The 20,770-nt window shown below is 28.4% G+C and overlaps 1 protein-coding gene across 1 annotated transcript; it reads left to right on the top strand.

The window, feature by feature from the left end:
- Window positions 1-3,675: 3,675 nt before the first annotated feature.
- On the top strand, window positions 3,676-20,241 carry LOC147078465 (inactive pancreatic lipase-related protein 1-like). Its single transcript, XM_085960476.1, has 6 exons — window positions 3,676-3,691; window positions 7,444-7,549; window positions 8,190-8,338; window positions 11,008-11,259; window positions 16,552-16,743; window positions 20,066-20,241. The coding sequence occupies exons 1-6, from the start codon at window positions 3,676-3,678 to the stop codon at window positions 20,239-20,241; spliced, it is 891 nt and encodes a 296-aa protein (XP_085816602.1).
- Window positions 20,242-20,770: the final 529 nt, after the last annotated feature.

The following is a 20,770-nucleotide window of genomic DNA, read 5'->3' as shown; positions in this document are numbered from 1 at the left end:
CACGATAAATTAATATTATGGAAGCAGTTACCTACATTGAAAATTTCGGAAGTAAACATTTCCTACAGTTCACTGCAGACAATGGTAGAGTGTAAACTAATTGTGAAACTATTAGCAAGTAATGTGTCACCGGTATTAGGAATAATCAAATATTGAGAAAACCGGAACTAATCTCTTGAAATGCGCATCTTAATTACCCTTTCAGGTACGTTTTTTTAACTGTATTTAGATCGAAATCAGCGGTCAATCGTTTACTAAGAGTCAGAGAACAATATATATTTTTAACCACTTTTTCTAATACATGTGCACCCACTAAACTTCACTCAATAAAAAAAACATTAATTAAATAATAGTTACTAACTTGATAAATATTTGACTTGAAAATGATTTACATTTGATTTTCAAAGCTTATATTGTAACAAATAATCATAATATTGTATTTTTACTTCATTTAAATATTCAATAAAAGTCTGTTTTATTATTGAAATACAGATGTTTTATAAACTCTCATTATTACATGCTTCATAAATATTTTATTTTAAAATTCTTCACCGTTCATTTTCAAAACTTATATTGTAATAAATAATAACATATATTTTTAAATAATTTTCAATAAACGGTAGGTACCTACCTACGTTACTCTGCTATGGCCGAATGGCAGAGTAACCTCTTCTAAAGCATTAGTTCCAGGTTCAAATCCCACGTCTGATAAATTCACATGTTTATTTTTTCAATACGTGTATGGAATCCAGAATATTAACGTAATAAGTTTGTCGAATGATTAGCCACGATTTATTGAAAAATAGCTTTTATTAAACCTCTTCGGGAGACGGTGATACAAACACATATATTATTAGTTTATAGCCTGAAACAGTTGTCAATATCAAACACAATGATATTTAATAAAAAGCATTAAAAAAAATATTTTATTGTAGGTATATTGTGGCCACACTTTAAATTATATTTTTACGGATTCATGATAGGAATATACTAAGTACCTACATAATATATTATATTATTTATCAATAAACTGTAATATACAATAAATTTAAATACAAGTAAACATAAAAATACACACAATGATTACCAAAAATGATCTCATACCTGTCCATTTATTAATTGACTTTACAATCCGATGTGGATCTTTGCCGCCTCATAAAGAGATTTCGTAACATCGTTTTTTACGAGAAATGAATGTTAGCTACTTGTTCAACCTATAAGGTCCATGCTCTGGAATCAAAAATACATTGAATAACAATATGTGAATTTTGCCATAACCAGGATTTGAACACGATTAGCAAATTAATACATTACCACTCGGCCATCGCTGGCGACTAAACCTAGTCATTACAATCTATATATGCAATAATTGGTGCTACTAAACGAATCGTAATTAATTATATGTATTTGAAAACAACTTGCTTTCGACAAAAACAAATATGTGGGATAAAATTATGATAATATGCATAATGCATACATAATTATAAAACTTCTTATATATTATGTACAAAAAAGCCTCTACAAATGATTCTAATGGAAATAGTCGATCGGTAGCTTAGAAAAGATAAAAATACTGAATCCTCAAAATAATATATAAAAATATACCTTGAAGGTCACTGGAGGCATATATCGATGAAGTACCTACTAAATATGTAATTCAACACATTTTGCTGATAATGTATAATCAATACAATATTACATAATTTTAAATTAAAATATAAACTTAAATAAAATGTGTGATCATTGATCATTATGTCTCTTGAACGTTTTTTTTAATACCTAATTCACAGTTTGATATACTTATTTTTTATTTAATTTAAAAAACACGTTTTTTAAATAATTCAAATTTATTTAACTTGATACCATTTTTATTGTTGTTTTTATTTAATAAAACGCAGTTTTTTTGTAGTACTTATTCCACTTTTAATCAATAGATTAGGACCGGTTTCGTCTGCCTCAGAGGGACATTTTCAACTGAATACATTTTTTTAAAACAATATTTGTCAAACAAAATCCAAAGCGACAGAAATAATATAACAATAGGTACATAAATTATCCACCATGAATTGACAGTTAACAAAATAAAAGAAACCATTTTTATTTATATCGAATCGCGCTTCAGTTTGGTCACTATACCAATTTTTTTTTTCACTTAAAATATTTTTAAAACCACGAATACAATAGATACCTTTTAATTCATCATCAACCGAGTTTAATCTACTGCTGGAAGAAGGCTTTCCCTAGCTCCTTCGATCTCTCAGTTCCTAGTTTTTCACTGCTTCGTACATCCACCAAAATTTACGAGTTGAGATGATACGTTTTAGTTAATTTTTCCAACTGTTGTCCAATCGTTGAGCGGCATGTCCATCCCATTGCCATTTAATCTGCTTATCGATCTCTATGATATCGAGCACTCCTGTCTGCCCACAAAAAATATTGGTTTATTTTGTAGTTTTTCCACATTCTATCCAACACCTACATTTCCATGCCACGTTGCGCTACTCGTAATTTTACAACGTTTTTATTAGGTCGTATTCTTATTTGTCCGGTGGTTGTTTATCCAGTACAAATCTTGCAATCGATTTTTAACTAACTTTCCGACTAGCTAGACATTTGAAACTTTTAGAATATATCAGAACACGGTGACAATGCATTCTTTTAATACTTTTAGCCATCTTTAAGTAGAACTGAATTCATTTTCAGTTAATTCTGTTTAGTATGAAAAGTTATTTCGGAAGAAATCCGTAATCCAATCCACTATTATTGGTTGCTAGGGGTCTGGGGTCCTAGCAACTAAATTATTAATATATATTTGCGTTACTATAGAAATCAATATGAAATGTCAAAATGACATTTCAGTATTATTTTTATCAAGTAAAAAATATTTTCATCGTTTAAGTTAGTCAAGTCAAGTTTATATGACTCAACAGAAAATTTAAAAACGTTGTATATAAAAAATTATTTTTATCTTGTAAATATTTATATATCTCTTACATCAAGGGTCCATGTTTTATATTCATACGTGAGCACTGGTAGCACACATTAGTTTAACACATTTAAGACACAATGGGAGTTCACTTTTAAATATACCTACTATTCAGGTGCCCAAATCCAATATATACCTGTTTGATTCTGCGAGAAATCTCGCCATACGTCTCACGTCAATTGACATTAGTTGTCAAAGAAAAATAGTCGCTCGATTTAAGTGATATTAGTGAGAATCGCTTTTTGTTCAGCAAAATAGTTAATCGTTACTCTTGTCACGGAGACGTTTATCTTTAAAATTACTTTACGGCTTTCATCCTGTTCTGAAGATCATCTGGGTCGTTCGCTCAGACAAACAGAGGTGACTGAGGTATTCGTCACATTTTAAATTATTCATAACTATTATAACTCTGTAAACGGTTTTTGTTTATAAATAATTATTAAACATGCATTACTTTAATAAAAGTCAACGTAATTAATTGTGCATAAATCAATTGAGGTTACCATTGCCTACACGTGAGATTGTTGAATCAATCTTGTGATTTGTTTAGTTTTTTTCGTTCTAATAGAATCTTTTTCTCATACACAAAAATAATTGGCTAGTGCGTTTAAGTACATAAATAGTATACAAAAGTAGTTTATTATAGTTCAACAGGATGTAAGTACCTACAATTTAGATAACATTAAAATATGGCGTTTATGAGTTGTACACACATAATTAATTAAGTTTACTGCTCGGTTTATGATAATTTATGAAAATTCCGAACCACATTGTATTGGATGCCTACTTAGTTTTTCGTATATTATAATAAACGTTTAAAATAACATTGTATTTTCCACTATTACTATAAATAAAAAAAATCATCATCTTTTGCCAATTAATCGATATTTTTACTGACTGTTATATCAGTGGGCCTATTCTATACTTATCGACCGCTATAGTGATAAAGTGATAAATATTATCAAATTTTGTAACAATTACAATAAGATGTTTGTAATTGTTGCAATAAATGCTATATTTTAACAGCACCTCTCTTGCTACTGTTAAGGGGGGACATGCTCAGCGTACGTCAAAATGGAGCTTTTATGCTATTTTCAAAGCATGATCCTGGACATTTCTTAAACGTTGTAGATAATCTATTTATATAATTTTGAAGCCTTATTATCCTTTATATTTATTTTAAACATTTGATGACGGCATAAAGTATTTTTTATTACATAAAATAGTATTCTTTTAAACCTCTCGCTCCAATGTTTTAGAATATAGTCATATTTCAGTACGTCCATGTGAAGTGGTGTTAATTTTTTTTTTATATTTATTAATTTTTTAAAGCATTTATAAAACCATTAGTAAAATTTATGTTGACATTATTATAGTGAAATATTTACAATAAAAAAATATATTGATAATCTCTGTGATCCCAAATTTGACAAGAATTAGGCATTTTATTATTCAAGAAATGGGAAAGATTTACACATTTAAAGATCATTTTAAAGATATTGATTATAAGATATGTCTTTGACCTTTCAAATATGATAAACATTCTACGAAAAATTTTTGCTTTATAATAATTATTGACCTAAGAATAAGGTAGTATTTTTTTGAAATAAGCCATTTCTATTGGCATTTCCCAGTGGATAAGCTACAACATACGGCTGTAGCTATAAATTGGCAAACGATAAATAAATTAGGGAGTAAGATCATGTTAACGCACGTGTTTGAACATGTACCTTACTGTTTTTTTTTTAAAACGGTACATGCTTATATGTTGAAATTGCAAATAGTATTTTGACATACCTATGGAATTTTGAAATACATTATTTCTATTGAGTAACCGAAAACTGAATTTCAAACCAAATTAATTTATTAGCCCTGTCGCTGAAATTATACGTTAACAACACTATAATAAAATAATAGGGAACCGTTTTTACCGCATAAAAAAATTCTATCAAACAAAAAGTCGCAAATCACAGTACATTTACCCTCAAAGGGAGCAGTACCGGGAATTTAGTATGTAATTGTATTTATTTATTGGTTTTGTGGTTATTATCAAATGAATATCTTGGAATACTTAAGGTATGCGCCACATCCACAGCATATATGGACAGCACGCCACTGATTGCCATGTATGATTTTTTTAAACTATGCTTTAATCAGATACATAGATAACATTCTTCAATCGTTAAGTAGTAACACAATTCGTTATGGATAGAAGCATATTGAGCATAACGCACAAAGATCATAAAAATAAATAAATGAGAAAGGAAAAATAATTAAAGGTGATAAAAGACACATCGCTCCAAGTCTAAATGCTGGGAAAATTTCATAATCATCAGCCAAAATAAATGTTAAAATACGTCCGACCAAGAATCTAATGCCTTGACGAGATAATCCAACAATTTGTAACAGTAAAAGACTTAATACTGTGAAGAGTGATGTAAAGCAGTGAACCAAGGGTGACTGAGATGATGATGGTATATATATGGATAGGTACTTTTATTATTGAAGCTGTTTTGACTGGAACCACTTTTTCTTGGGCTATTTTTGCAAGGTATCAAGGCTGCCAAGATTGCAACGCACCTACAATATATACACCATATTAATTTTTTTAATTTTTCATCCATTTTATTCAATTTCATATATTTTTTTGTATGAGAAAAAATAATATTTAGGTGCCTAGTAAAATTGTCATAAATATTGCAATTTATAGTTTTATTGATAATCTCACTAATAAAATCATAGAGCGGAAAATGAAAACCAAATTTTATAGTATAACAGTATAAAATGTTCTGGATCGATAAATACCCATCCACTGAATGAAAATAAAATAAATAACATTGTATTATATTATTACTATATTTTATTTCAGTAAGTTGTTATTACGTACACATTAATACTAACAATAAAATTTATCAGCGTTTTGATTATTCCCATTATATTATATATAATATGAAACAATATATTATAATGTAGGTACTTACACTTACCAATAATTATTTAATAAACTGTTTTTTTATTCAATAAATGATTTTTTTTTCTAAGATTAAAAATAATACCATACGTAAGTAATTACAAAACGAATTTGCAGATAATAATTAGAAACTATAAAAATGAAAGATGACACTGCATTACATTATATTATGTCTACTTAAGGTCAACAGTCTACATAGGGATATCACTATTGATGAGCATTCATGTACATAGTCATGACTGAAGATTCTGAAAGGCGAAAATCAGGTGGAAAAAATAGCTAAGGGCTCATGAGAAAACGAAACATAACACTTTTTGTACTTGAAATCAAAAAAATCTTGATAATCTCTATGATTCCATCAAATTTATAACGTATTTTTTGTATTCTACTATTAATCTTAATAGTGAAATAGAAAAAAACGAAGAATTTTTATGCATTAATAGTGGCTATAGAGAGTTTTCTTCATCTCTTGTTTTGTGGCATACGAGGTATTGTTTTCTCATGAGCGTAAGGCTAATCCTCTACCTACCAGAGGCACCTAGCGAAAAAATATGAAGCTTGCAATTTGAGACATTTACAATTTAAACTTATGTATCTGGAAACATTAAAAAGAAAATTATTCTTTATTTTAAGTCAAAGATAAACTTACAATTCAAAAAAGTGTGTATTTGTTAAAAGATCCCATCCTTCTTATTACATTATTTTATGATCATATTTATTATTAAAATTTATTTCATTAAGTTTTATATATTGTATTGAAGAGATTTTTTGACTAATTATAACTAAATTCTAACTATTCATAGTGTTAATATATTGTATATTTATTTTAGAAAACATTAATTTTTATAAAAACTTAAAAATTTGTAACTTGAAATCCTTTTTATTTATATCAAATCTTATTTAGATTGTAAATTATCACACAATTGTCTCAAATTGCAAGCATCGTATTTTTCCGCTAGGTTCCTCTGCTAGGTAGAGGATTCGCCTGAAATGGAATTGTACAAGGATAAAAACCATTACCAAATATGAGTTCAATCTTATAAAATTCTAACTGAGTGTTATATATTTAATAAGTATGTATGTTAGTTTAGTGATTTTATTATAATTTATTTTACCATTTAATATAATAAGAAAACATAATGCCACACTACACAAACATATTCAAATTGGACAAAATACACTTTACCAATAATTGTGTTCAATTATTGATTAGGTTTATTTGATAGTGTTGTTTGATCGACAACTGTGAAATATTGTACCCAGTAGAAAATGTTTTTGAAAATGCTCATATTCAGTTGATTGATAAATAAAAATATGTTTATTCTAAACGGCGTCGCCCATCTCGACGCGTCCATATCCGACCGTGTAGCTTTTTCCTCAACCACACTTAAAATTATGCATAATCGCCATTAATAATTAATTGTTGTGGTACTAAAATTTGATAATACTTTTAGTTATAAATCTTGTTTGTGTTTTATTTTTCCAGCGTTTTTATGCTCATTCCGAGGATACTACTCACTGATCCCAGAAAATTGTGTTTACGTCACAAGTCAATGCCCAAATTCAAATGTCACATTTTGGCTTTACACAAGGTTAGTGAAATTTATAATATTATTTATTTACTAAAATATTATTTCTACGACAGGTTAACGTAGAAACAATATTAATACTATCGACTGAAGTTGCTTGATGGGATTTGAATATAAATTCTAATGGATTTAAATTTTGTACTATTCCATTTAAGTCATTTTAAGTCATTAAGAGTTAAGAGTGTTCGTTGACAGGGTGTGTTTGCCTTTGGTGAGTGTACACGGCGCCTGAAGATGCCGAAAGGCGAAACCCGGGTCGCAAAAAACGACTTAAATGGAGTAGTACAAAACTTAAACCCATTTGAAGTAGAAACAATATCTTTGTGTGGGAGATATCCAATTTATAAATTATTATGAATTACCACCACCTTTTAATACTGCGTAATTATTAATTTAAAATTTATATTTATTGCAAAGGTAAATTTAAAATTATGTTTATATTTAAACAAAATAACATAATATAATATCAAAATATTTGTGTGACAACCCTTGACGCATGTTATATCAAAACCACGCATATCAGGAAAGATTCCATTCTAAAAAAATCTAAATATTTCTACGATTTGTAATAAAAAAATTACGTTACGTTCCGTAATAAATTTTATACGTTCTCTAATATTATTTTATTTTTTTCTCACGTAAGACATACTCAAAATAATCCTGTAGAATTAACTGTGGCAGACAAAAGTACAATAGAGGAGGCAAATTTTGCAAGTGGCGTGCCTACAATCTTGCTTCTTCATGGATACACTGGACATAGAGACTACGCCCCTAACCCAGAAATAAGACCAGGTAATTATTTATTTTTGAAATAAAACAATATTACATCTAACTGTATTCCATCAATTTTCTAATCATTCTTCAGGTAAATTCTCAGCTTACTAGGGGAATCTAGCGCCAGAATACCATACAATTTAATACATTTTTATTATTAATTACATTTTTAATGTTTAAATTAATCAAAACGTACCTACTTAAAACACTAAACAATTAAAAAACAATTATAGAATATACATTCATATAATTATTATTACGTATTATTAATCAATTAGGCAAAAGCTCTGCCTACTAGAGGCACCTAACGGGAAAATAATAAGCTGCTAATTTAATTAAAATTATTGACAAATTTATTTTATTTAGTATAACAATTAAGCAATACGTATTATTTGAAAACATTGTAAAGAAAAATAAATATTTTTTTAAGTCAAAGATAAACCTACAATTGAAAAACCTTTTAGTATATAATGTGCGTTTGCTCATCTTATTAATATATATTTTGATGTAGTTAGTTAAATTAGTATTGAAGAGATTTTTGAATAATCCAAAGTTTTAAAGAAAGTGCTTAACTTAAAATGTTTTTTTTATTGTTTATATGAAATCTAGTTTCTGTATAAAGTGACAATATATTGATAAAATAAAATTCCATACATGTGAATTATCAATAAAATTTATTAAGCGGTATGTTTTATTTACTACTGCTAGATGCCCCTGGTAAACTAAGCATTCTCTTCAATACAGTAATGGAAGTTCCTAACTTTACTATTTGTATTATTTTGACTCGCAGAGTAGGTACACTTATTTAATACACGAAATGAGAAATATTAAAAAAATATACATAACCCACAATATTTTATTAAGAATGTTTATCTGATACAAATCGAGTTAAATGTAATAATTATTGCTCTTTTTACAGTATCTGTAGACACACAAAAACCATTTAAACATAGGACTTAGAAAAGCTCCAGGAACATACCTATTAGAAAAATCCTTGAATTTTTTTTTCACTGAGTGGGATTCGAAAAACATTTTTCGTATGCCGAGCGAATTGTTAAACGTGTAATATACCCAGGCAAGTATTTTAAGAATGTGATTCCTAATAACTACGTGTCTGATTTTTTTTTAAATTACTTATGCATGCATAGTTTATTTAATCACGATAAAATATTAGAATCCAAAATGTTTTGAGTCGATAGCTTAATTAGTAAAAGATTTGCCTGGTATGCGATAGATGATAGATGTAACTTCAAAAAGTACCCAGTTCAAAATTTCCTTAAGTAATAGTCTAATACGTTGTTACTGGAACTTATATTCATATTCTCAAAGAATGGCACTTTCTTAAATATTATGTATTATTCATTATAAGGCATTATTAATTTTATTATGTGTAAGAAAATAGAAATTTTAGATTCACTCTTGTATAGATAACACTCTTATATATAAGTACTTATTATATGGACCATGAAAAGTAAATGCCATGTATTGCTATTTTGTATTAGTTTAATACTACATAACAAAAATAAATAATTTATTAATATTCACAAATTACTATAATATATTATATTATAATATAAAAATATCATGCTTAGAAATGTAAGTTTTTTAGTTAGTTCCCCAGAATGTCCAATGTAGACACTTATGGCTAAATATTATAAGTTACTATTTGATTTTATTTTAGTAAGTGAGATAAGTTTTCATCAAGCATTATCGTTAAAGTTAACTTTACCTAAATTACATATAAACATGACTTTTAAGCTATATGTACACGATCAGTATTACTGTCAGTACCATAAAATATTTTCAGTAATATTGATCGAGTAATGGGAGGAATAAACTTTACTAACGACTATTTGAATAGTTTAATATTTAACCACCAGTATTAATCATATGAGATCATATAATATAATAGATTGAGATTAGTGTAATTTCCTTGTTTCTTAACCAGTTTTCATGCACTTTCTATGACTTAACTAATTTATTGTAAATTGATATTGCTAAAAAAGAGTATTTGATGGAGTTTAAATATAAATTCCAATTTATTTGAGTTGTGGACGTTAAGAAAAACACGTCACATCTTCTTTCTCTATTTCACTTAGGCGTTCTAATAAGAATAATATATATATATTTCTAACTGAACTTAGTTCATCAAAATTATGCGTATCTTAGACTACCGATGCACGTCTACACACGTCGATTGCAATGCCGTGTGTCTGCGCCCTTAATGACTTACGCGCCTAAGTATAGTTCTGCATCACACTTTACAATTTGACAGAAACAAAATGCCTTTGAACGATTACTGATTTAGATCGCTGGTGAATGACACCAGAGACCATAAACTAATTTACTGAGAGTGCTGCTAAATAAAATTAATTGGTAATATTAAATGTGAATAAACTTGATGAAAATTAGATTATTAGCCTTCAAAACATGTAAAAAGTTATTATTATGAATATAATAAAAACAGGTTAATAGTAATATATTTTTAACTGATCGTATACGGTCGATAAAATATGGATGTCATTTTTATAAATATTTTCAGTATTAACGATGTCATAATATTGTAGACATGGCTTGGTTTACAGAATTTTGTCATACTTATATCTTTAAACTTTTCGGGAAAAAGTACCCACATTTATGTACAGCTATTGTATGGAATGGTTTATCCTGTATATCAATATTTTCAGCTTACTTCCTAAAAGGTGAATACAACGTGATATCCATCGACTACAACCCTCTGGCTCGCGAGCCATGCTACGTGGCGGCTGTGTATAACGCACCCGTTATAGCAAAATGTGCCGCACAACTACTGGATGCGCTGGTGCAAACTCAACGGATTCCACTTGAGACCATACATGTCGTTGGATTTAGTCTCGGAGCACAAATTTCTGGGATGATCTCTAACTATATTAAATCTGGAAAACTGGAAAGAATTACAGGTATCTATAGAAAATATATGAACCATATAAATCTTCTTAAAATAAAAAGGAGTGTTAGTGCAGGGTTTCCCAAACTTTTCTGCAATGGAACACTTCGCAAACCCGGAAATTTTAACGGTACACTTAGTTTATTCTGTAGGTTATTTATTAGTGCAGCTAACCTTTCTGGCCATTTTGGCAACTGTCGTTAAACTGAAAAGACTTGTTAGCTGGTCAGTTAAAAACAATATGCCCCATCCTTTTCATGCTCACGGTGTGAGAATGTCCTCCGCCTGTACCTAGATCATGGACCCCACATCCCGAAACGGGGCCCCTACTTACTTATATAAAATGGTGTTTATTTAAACTTATATAAAATTAAGGGTATTTTTAGCGATTTTTTGTATTTTTAATTCACCCACTTTTATGTTGATATGCACAATTATGGACATGCCAAATATCGGCAATAATCAAAAATTGTAAATATGGCAAAACCACTTATTAGTAAATGTTGGAACGTGAAGTGAAACAGCGCCGCAGGCGACATTTTTTACTATTAGTGCATGTTTGTGATGCCATGACCTATCTAGATACTTACGTGATAAACATCAGTAAAGATTGATCATCACTCGCCTTTCAATATGAAGTAGATCCTTTAATTATTTTAGTTTTAATTATTTTACTTCTACTTATTAGAAGATCTTTAAATATGTTGCAGTGAATAAAACCTTTCCAAATGGTCGTGGAACACTTATTCAGGTTCGGCGGAACACTGGTGTTCCGCGGAATATAGTTTGGGAAACCCTGTGTTAGTGTACTCATATTACATTTAAATAATAACGATTTTTTATTTTCTTCAATAATATTTCTTGATTAAAAAACGCGATGGTGTAACACTATCGTCAGGTACTATAATGTCACCTTAGATTATCCACCCCAATAAACTGCAAATATTTCAGTTAAAATGTACTTCGTCATCTTAATATTTCGGCTATTCCCAGAATCAACAATATTATATCTAATTAAAATGTTAATATTTTCAAAATCGATAGCATTATACAGTAAATATAATATATAATTGAGTTTTCACCTGGAAAAGGTAGTAAGCAACAAAATATGACTTTTATGAAAACAACATTTTTCTTATTTTTGCAGTAATTTATTAGTATAGAATTAATTATACAGAATATTACAAAAATTTGCTCGACTATCTTGGACCTCAAACTAAAAAAATAATACCTAAATTGCATTTCAACACTGAAAAATAAACAAAAATAACTTAAAATTCGTGGGGAAACGTTGTAACTGACGTTGGTTGCAACGTTTTACCATGTCTAATTCAGCGTCATCGCTGTTTGTGTTACAACGTTATTCCACTGTATAGTTAGCCATCAGTCATCCCACAGTAAGCAACTCTCGATATTTCATATATATAATATATACTGACACATCGAAATCAGATTATTTTTCTTTTTTCAGACATTCATTTGCGTGGAGCCTCTCATACCCAAAATCTTTCATATTCTCAAAAAAAAATATTCTCATACAATGCTAGATAGAACGTTTTTCCACTTACCAAAATATTAGCTGATTAAGCTGGTACATTATAGCCTTTTCTGCTAGAACAAGATTCTCAGGAATGCCGGAAAGCCATATTTCCGGCATTCCTGAGAATCTTGTTCTTTACATCCGCCATTTTTCCATACATATTTTGCTGTTTTTACCTTTATAAGTTTTGATGCACCGAGACTCATCACAATAATAATATCACCACGGTCCATCATCTTACAATATTATTCCACTGACTGTCAAACTTTTAGCGATAGTTTTGCCATGAAAAAAAAATCCTGAAGTAACTTTTTATAGATCAAACTATCCGGAAGCTACAATAAAACGTTTTTTAGTTGAAAAGTCAACTTGGCCCCTTTTGTAGGTTACAACGTTTTTCAGGTGACCTACTCGATTGATAAATATATTCTGAAACAATTTCATTTACTTGTCATAAATTATAATAATCCACATTGCAAACAGAGCGCCGCATTACGAACAAAATAGATAGATCTAAAAGTATATGCGACAAAGGGAGACATACCCAATAGTGAATAAGAGATATGAAAGTAAGTGGTGAGAATGGTGAGATAAAGATAGTCTTATAGCTTGTAAGCTGTAATAATGTATAGAAAAGGTTATAATTAAGTTTTGACGCCTTGATCATTTTAAAGATAAAACAAATAGCAACTGATTATATTGAGACATCGTTAGATTTATATAATATGTTGCCGAAATAGGCTTTTTCCTTTTACCTAGTGTAATATTGTCAATCTCTTATTATGGTAACACAAGATGACATCACCGGAACGGACGGTATTTATTAGCATTGTAAAGCAAAGATTGAGTATATTGCAATATAATGTTTTTATTGTTATTGTTTATATTTCGAACATTTATATCAAATTGATATGATATATACAAAACTGTTAACGATATATACATAACTAATAATTATTGTGAAATGGTTTCCACAATTATTAAAAATATTTAATAGAGATAATAATAATATTAATAGTGTTGTTATTTAACTTTACTAGTAAATGCTAATACAATTATGTATTTTCTATAAAAAATAATGTAATATTCTTAGATAGTACCTACGGTCAGTATTGAATATATAGAAATAATTTAAATTAAACAATACCAATAAACAGAAAAATGTGTAGTAAATTCCATCATTTGATTGTAGTCATACTGTACTTACGTTTGCGAAAAATAATGTTTATCACTATCTATCATAAAAAGTAGACGATAATAACACACTTATCTTAAAAATATTAATTAATAAAAAAAATACCAATATTGTTTGACCCCATTTTGAAGGTCAGTTTCAGAGATTTTGATTTTAATAAGCGAAATTATCCATATTCATCAAATTATTGACAATTTTTACTGTACGACGCAATATTTTTTGAAACCCATCTTGACTGAAATCATAATATTTTAATAAAGTGTGCGTCTAATTTTATTTCACCGAAATAGGTCACGCGAGTACGTCACATTTTATTTAAATTTTATCAAATGATAAGTTTATCTTCATCTTGAAGACTTGAGGAAAGTAATACAAATTTTATTTATTAGAATGACTAACATCTTTAACTCAGTTCTATAAATATCTGAACCTAACAATATATGTGTATATATGTATTTATATTGAATGCATCTAAAGGCCATGTTGTAGTGTTGATGACATCAAAATATTAAGTTTTCTCATAGATAACTCCATTAAAAATATATATAAAATTAATTGCGTTTAATTCAATACGTTACCCATAATGCCATAATTTCATCGTTAAATATCTATGTTGTCCCAGCGCTCGAAATGGGAAATTTTATGAACCGGTGCACTCAATAGTTTTTCAAAAATATTAACATAGTTATCTAATTGTTTGTATTTTTTGAAAACAATAAGTGTATTGGAATTTTCGATGTATGGCGTATCTAGCTCAGATGGTTTCCACAAGACAAAATGTTAACTCAACTGATTCATAAACCGATTTGGCGCTCCGGTGCGCCCTGTCAATTTCGAGCCCTGTGTTTTCCTAAGTATAATGTTCAGTTAAGTTATATGACTTAATTATATACACATTATTTAATACGGTACTGTTCGGTTATGAGGAATACAGCGGAAAACACTTTTTGAAAATACCCGATATACTGGATTATTTGTTAGTTTGGGTTAGTTTAGGTTAGGTTAGGTTTGGTTAGGTTAACCTAACAAATAATCTAGTTTATTGGGTATTTCAAAATGTGTTTTCCGCTGTATTCCTGATAACCGAGCATAGTTTTCTTAAAACTGTTTTAATACTAAAAGATACTTTATTTTTATATTAGCAAATCATTCTAGTCAAATATGTAAATATCAATTAATATTAGACAGTTTTAACAAAATGCACATTTTTTTGTCGTGACTTGCGACTTCACGTATTCTCATTTGAACTTTTATAATTAGTTATCTTAGAATAGTTCTCAAGATGGACTTATACTCTATAGTTCAAAACATGTGTCATAATAAATATCCTGAATATCGTAGAATTGACAAAAATCTTTCAAAATTATAATAATAGAGTTTTAGCACCAGTTTAAAATAAATAAGTTATATAATTATTACGAATACTTTTTATTAGATTTGATGAGACATTTTGAGAATATCTGTAGTTATAATCACATAGACTATGTAGTATGTACAACTATTATGTAATATAATTACACTATTCATAGACTTTTTGTATTTAATCATAAAACTGTAATCGATTTAATTTTCATATGCCTACTTCAATAAGAAGCCCTTGATCCAGTGCTATGACTCTTTTGAATACCTTGGCCTATAACATGCCAATAGTTTAACCACACTTATTATCTCTACCAATACAATACATGCAATCTTCATAGATTAGTTAATTATGTAATGTATGGTTTTGTATTATAAAATGAATATGCACGTAATTAAATAATTGATTATTATCTAACCACATCGTTTTATATTAGTTACTTGTAGATATTGACCACATCGAGAAAAATATGCTATATTTCCTTTGATGATTTTCCTTTATTGGCATATAAACTGTAGTTTACTATAATAATTATCTAAGTATATAATGCGCATACTATAACTAACATATTAAACTGGTATCAGTGTTGCTAACCGTGTGTACAATAACTATAGCGAGAACTTTACTGTTCGATGTACTACAGTTTTCTTGAAAATACTACATTTTTACCGGTGAGCATATAAAAATATGGCGAAAAATTTTGATATGCAATAGGCTCTTTAAGTGTATGCTTAAAATGTTTAAAAACCTTTTTGTATAGACATGGAACTTGAATTTATGGAATTGAAGCAATAAAGGACCGCTAATCAAATGATTAGGTTAACTTCTTACTACTACTATGACACTAATTTTCCGATTTTAAGAGCATATTATACAAATACATTCTATCATGAGTAGACAGTCAGCTAATAATACTATACTTCGGAATTACTATTTAGTTTTTAAAAAAAAACCGTGTAACATATGTTAAAAACCATCTATAACTGCACTCAAGTATTCACAAACATAAAAAATGGCCGCGATTTCGTATGTAAGAAAATCGGAATGGCAACTGATCGATGTTAATATTTATAGAGTGTGTCAACTTAACCATACTTCATGCACTAAAAAATGCACAAAATATTTTCTAATTTTATAAAGAAACAATATATAAGAGATTGATAAACCAATTAGCAAGGTGTACTGAATATATTCAACAATTTTTACACAGGTCTCGATCCTGCGATGCCACTCTTTGTGACAGCTGACGCATCAAGGAAGTTGGACATACGCGATGCAAGATTTGTTGATGTGATTCACACGAATGCTTTAGAAAAAGGGAAACTAGAGCCATCTGGACATGTGGATTTTTTCGTCAACGGAGGAATGACACAGCCCGGATGCGATAATGAGAAGGATATGAGTATGAAAAAACATTTATATAAAAGAAAAATGTTTATTATATCAACTGTGTAATAACAAATATATATATTATAAATAATTACATGTATACTCGTAGGTACACTTATGTACTTTTGACTATTTTCGTTCCAACCTATTTATTTATCTTGACACATTAAAAAAAACATTTTTATTGCAGTCGGTAATGTAATATCATTTCGATTCATCATGTCATGCAATTTTATGTGATTATTTACTTTTCGGCCTATATATTACTTATTTATTCATAGTAAGTAAAAACTCACTGTAGATTTGTATGATATTTTAATAATGTAATTTTTATAATAATACGTAGCATTCAACATAATAAAAATATTAATATTTAAAACCCACAATTTTTCAAAATCACCACAGTCATAGAGTAAACTCTAATCGCCGTATGTATACATTCATAGATATTTAATAAAATTACATACAAATTGACACTACCTAATCAAAGTAAAAACTTATTATTTTCACGATATACGAGTAATTTGCAGAATTATTATATAAATAAATGAACAAAAACGTTTTATTCAACCAATTATAATGGATTTGAATAAAGTAAACGCCATTTCAATTTATTAACTTTACATTACTGGAAATCATCCATTCATGTACAAAATACTTACTTATAATTTTACTTAAACATTTTAAACTATTCAATTGAGAAAAAATAAATTCGAATAAGTATAGTTATTTTTATTCTGAAATCATTACCATTCTCAGCATTTTCCCACCAACTTTTTCTCATTGAAATTACAAATTGCAGTCTTGTCTTAGCTAATGTGAACAATGAACCTTCTATACAATTACATAATATGGCTTGACTGATTTAACAGTATAATAATTACTAACACGTTCAAGCACTAGCCATAATAATTGTATTGTTGCTGCTGGAATTTCTAAAGATCGTTATAATAAATCCAAGATTTGAATTTAAATAAAACATTATATAAAATCATCTACTGCTTGATGAAGGCTTCCCTACCTGCTTAAACTTCTTCCAGTCCCTCGTTATGAAATAAATTATACTAAATTCAATAGACTATTACAAACATTAGTAGGTATGTAGGTAATTCAGGCTATATAAAATATATATCATGTTATCTAAAACGGAAATGCACTTATTTCAAAAATATATATTTTTTCATTACTATACGATAAGCCATAATTGATTATAATAATTGCGGACACAAAATCAAACCTCAATTTAAAATGACTTTGTGACCAAAAATGACTGAATGATATTATGCAATCGTTAGACTATAGGTATTTATAATATGTTCATGATATTTTTTTTCATATAAATTCCAAATTATTCGCAATGAAATATAACAGAAGAATTGAGTATATTAATATATTTTTATCATGCATTGTTACTAGCTAAAATATCTAGCGACAGAATGCAAAAAAAATAATTTACCTATTATAATTCATCGATAATTTACATTTTCGACGTGGATTAAAAAAATGAATTGAAAAATTATGTAAATTAAAATTGATAATTCTAATCCATTTTTAATGTTATAAAAAACCATCAGTTTTACGATAAAATGAAAATTCATACAACATACCTAAAATGTATTTAATTTAATATTAATAGCGTGGATTGACTATATAACATTATTATCTATATGAACTCATGCTTCAGTATTATTATACTCATCTCTAAGCTCAATTCCATGTAATAAAAAAGTGTTTTATGGTAATTAATGTTTAGTATAAATGAATTATAATTATATGATAAAAATTTACTAGATATCTAAATACATATGGCTCCAAAATATGGAACATGCAATGTAGTAAATTATAATTATTATAATTTATATTTTAAAATAGTCGATTTATATCTAAAAACATTAATAAAAAAATCAAAGATAAACTTTAATTATTAATTAGCATTCGTTGAAATAGTCATCGTTTTTATTATTTATTACAACTTTATGGTTACCGCTACTAGCGATATCTAGTGACCGAAAAGGAAACATGCAATTCAATAAAATTTTACTGATAATTAACATTTTAATTAATTATTTTAATTATTAATTGATAGCATCGAAAAATACATTTAAAAAATCATTTAAAGATAACCTTGTAATTAGGAACCATTGCGAAATTTGCTTTCGTTGATAATAAGAGTTTTATTGGCAGGTACCTACATAATATTTTATAGATTTTAATCATTAAAATGTAGCTAAGATGTCATGAAGATTTTTTTCCCTAATAATTTGCAGTTCCGACCTTTTACGCAGAAGGTGTCGGTATATCGAATTGGGCTTTGGTGATAACGTTAGTATAATATTTTATCGCTAGATGTTCAATCGACAGATTAAAAAAAAACAATGTTTTCGCCTGCTTGAAAGGGTTAATGCATAGCGTGCGATTTTATAACGTGGACTAAACTAAATCTATGTAGGTACCTAATACTTACTATATATTTAAATTCACTTATGGAATACGACATTCTAAAAAGCATCCATTATATTTAATAGTATGTACTAAAAAACAAACGTTTTTATCAAAATAATTATCATTGGCTGTGATGGTAAATAAAATGTCACGCAAGCAAGCTTCATAATTGTATAAAAAATAGTTTTTGTGACTTTGGTTTTCTTAATAATGATTATTAAACAAATAATTAAATCAGTAAAAAAATCCAGCCAGAGATACTAAAGTAGAAAAGCTTCTTGTAAATCGGAAAGGCTTTATGAAATAGTTTGTTTTTTTTCAGTTATCTATAATACCTGTGTGTAATGCTAATGCTTACGCCCACAGTATAACGTGTGGTAATGTACCCAATGACGAAGTTATGGGTTTTGAGTTCGAATCCCAAGTCTGACAAATTCACATGTAGTTTTTCAATGTTTTTTTAACCCAGCGAATAATAGGTTAAGCGTTAGAAACCTTTTTGTAATTTAATCAAGATCCACGCCAGATTGTACAGCCAATGATTAAAAAAATCATTTGCTCTATGCTTCATATACCAGGTTCGAATCCTAGTTTGGCAAGTACACATATTGTTTTTTTAATTTGTGTATGAGTCGGAGTATGGATCTTATAGGTTGCGCAAGTGGCTGACATCCATTTTTCGTAAAAAAAAAAACAATAATACAAACCTCCACTCTGTGAAGGCCCATATGCTACTATTAAGATCGGACATGGTCGGAATGAATTACTAGAGATAAAAGAATTTATCATGGCTACATTCTGATCCACCGTGAATTTTATGGCTAAGTTAAAAAAAATATCGACTTAATTAAAATCATTTTATAAACATTCCTTTTGTATTTGTGTTATTAAAGGTTTGTCCAGCTGTAGTCATTGGAGGGCTCCCGTATATTATGGTGAATCTATCATCACACAATCTGGATTTTATGCATCGCCATGTACTTCTTGGGTCATTTATATGATGGGTTGGTGCGCTGAAAGTAAACCAACAGATGACATATTAATGGGAGAATTCACCCCGAACACGTGAGTATGCTCAATAATAGATAATTTATTATAATTTAAACAGAAACAGGAGTAAAAGTAACAGTATACAAGTAAGAGTATACACGAAGATGCAAAAGGCAAAACCTTTGTTGCTAAAATCGACTTTTAATGAAAAGTAGAAAACTCTTAATATTTGAATCTAAAAGCTCGTTTATTTTGATATTTTCGATACCAGCTGATAGCAAAAAAGTATTAGCGAAAACAGTCTTACAGAACAGTGCAGAGCTAACTCTTTAATTAAAAAATTCTCCTAACATATTTAATGAAGTTCTCATGATTACTGAGGATATAAATAAATCAAAGCGAGCTCGAGTTAGTTTGTTTCTTCCTTCCAAATTTTTATTTTTATCATAGATTAACATAGCATATTTTGGATTAGATTATAATTTTACGTTCTTTTGCTTGACTTTTACTGCTATCAGGATTATTTACATTTTGATAAACATACAATAACGTTATAAAATGTGAATTCCTTAAAAGACCTCGTCTTATTATTACATAATATTATCTTT

The sequence above is a fragment of the Rhyacophila brunnea genome, unplaced genomic scaffold, assembly GCF_057557595.1.
Source record: "Rhyacophila brunnea isolate RB1 unplaced genomic scaffold, BYU_Rbru_1.0 scaffold_11, whole genome shotgun sequence".
In the NCBI taxonomy this organism is placed as follows: Eukaryota; Metazoa; Arthropoda; class Insecta; order Trichoptera; family Rhyacophilidae; genus Rhyacophila; species Rhyacophila brunnea.
The sequence above is the reverse complement of the archived record's forward strand: the minus strand, read 5'-3'. Positions and strand labels throughout refer to the sequence as shown.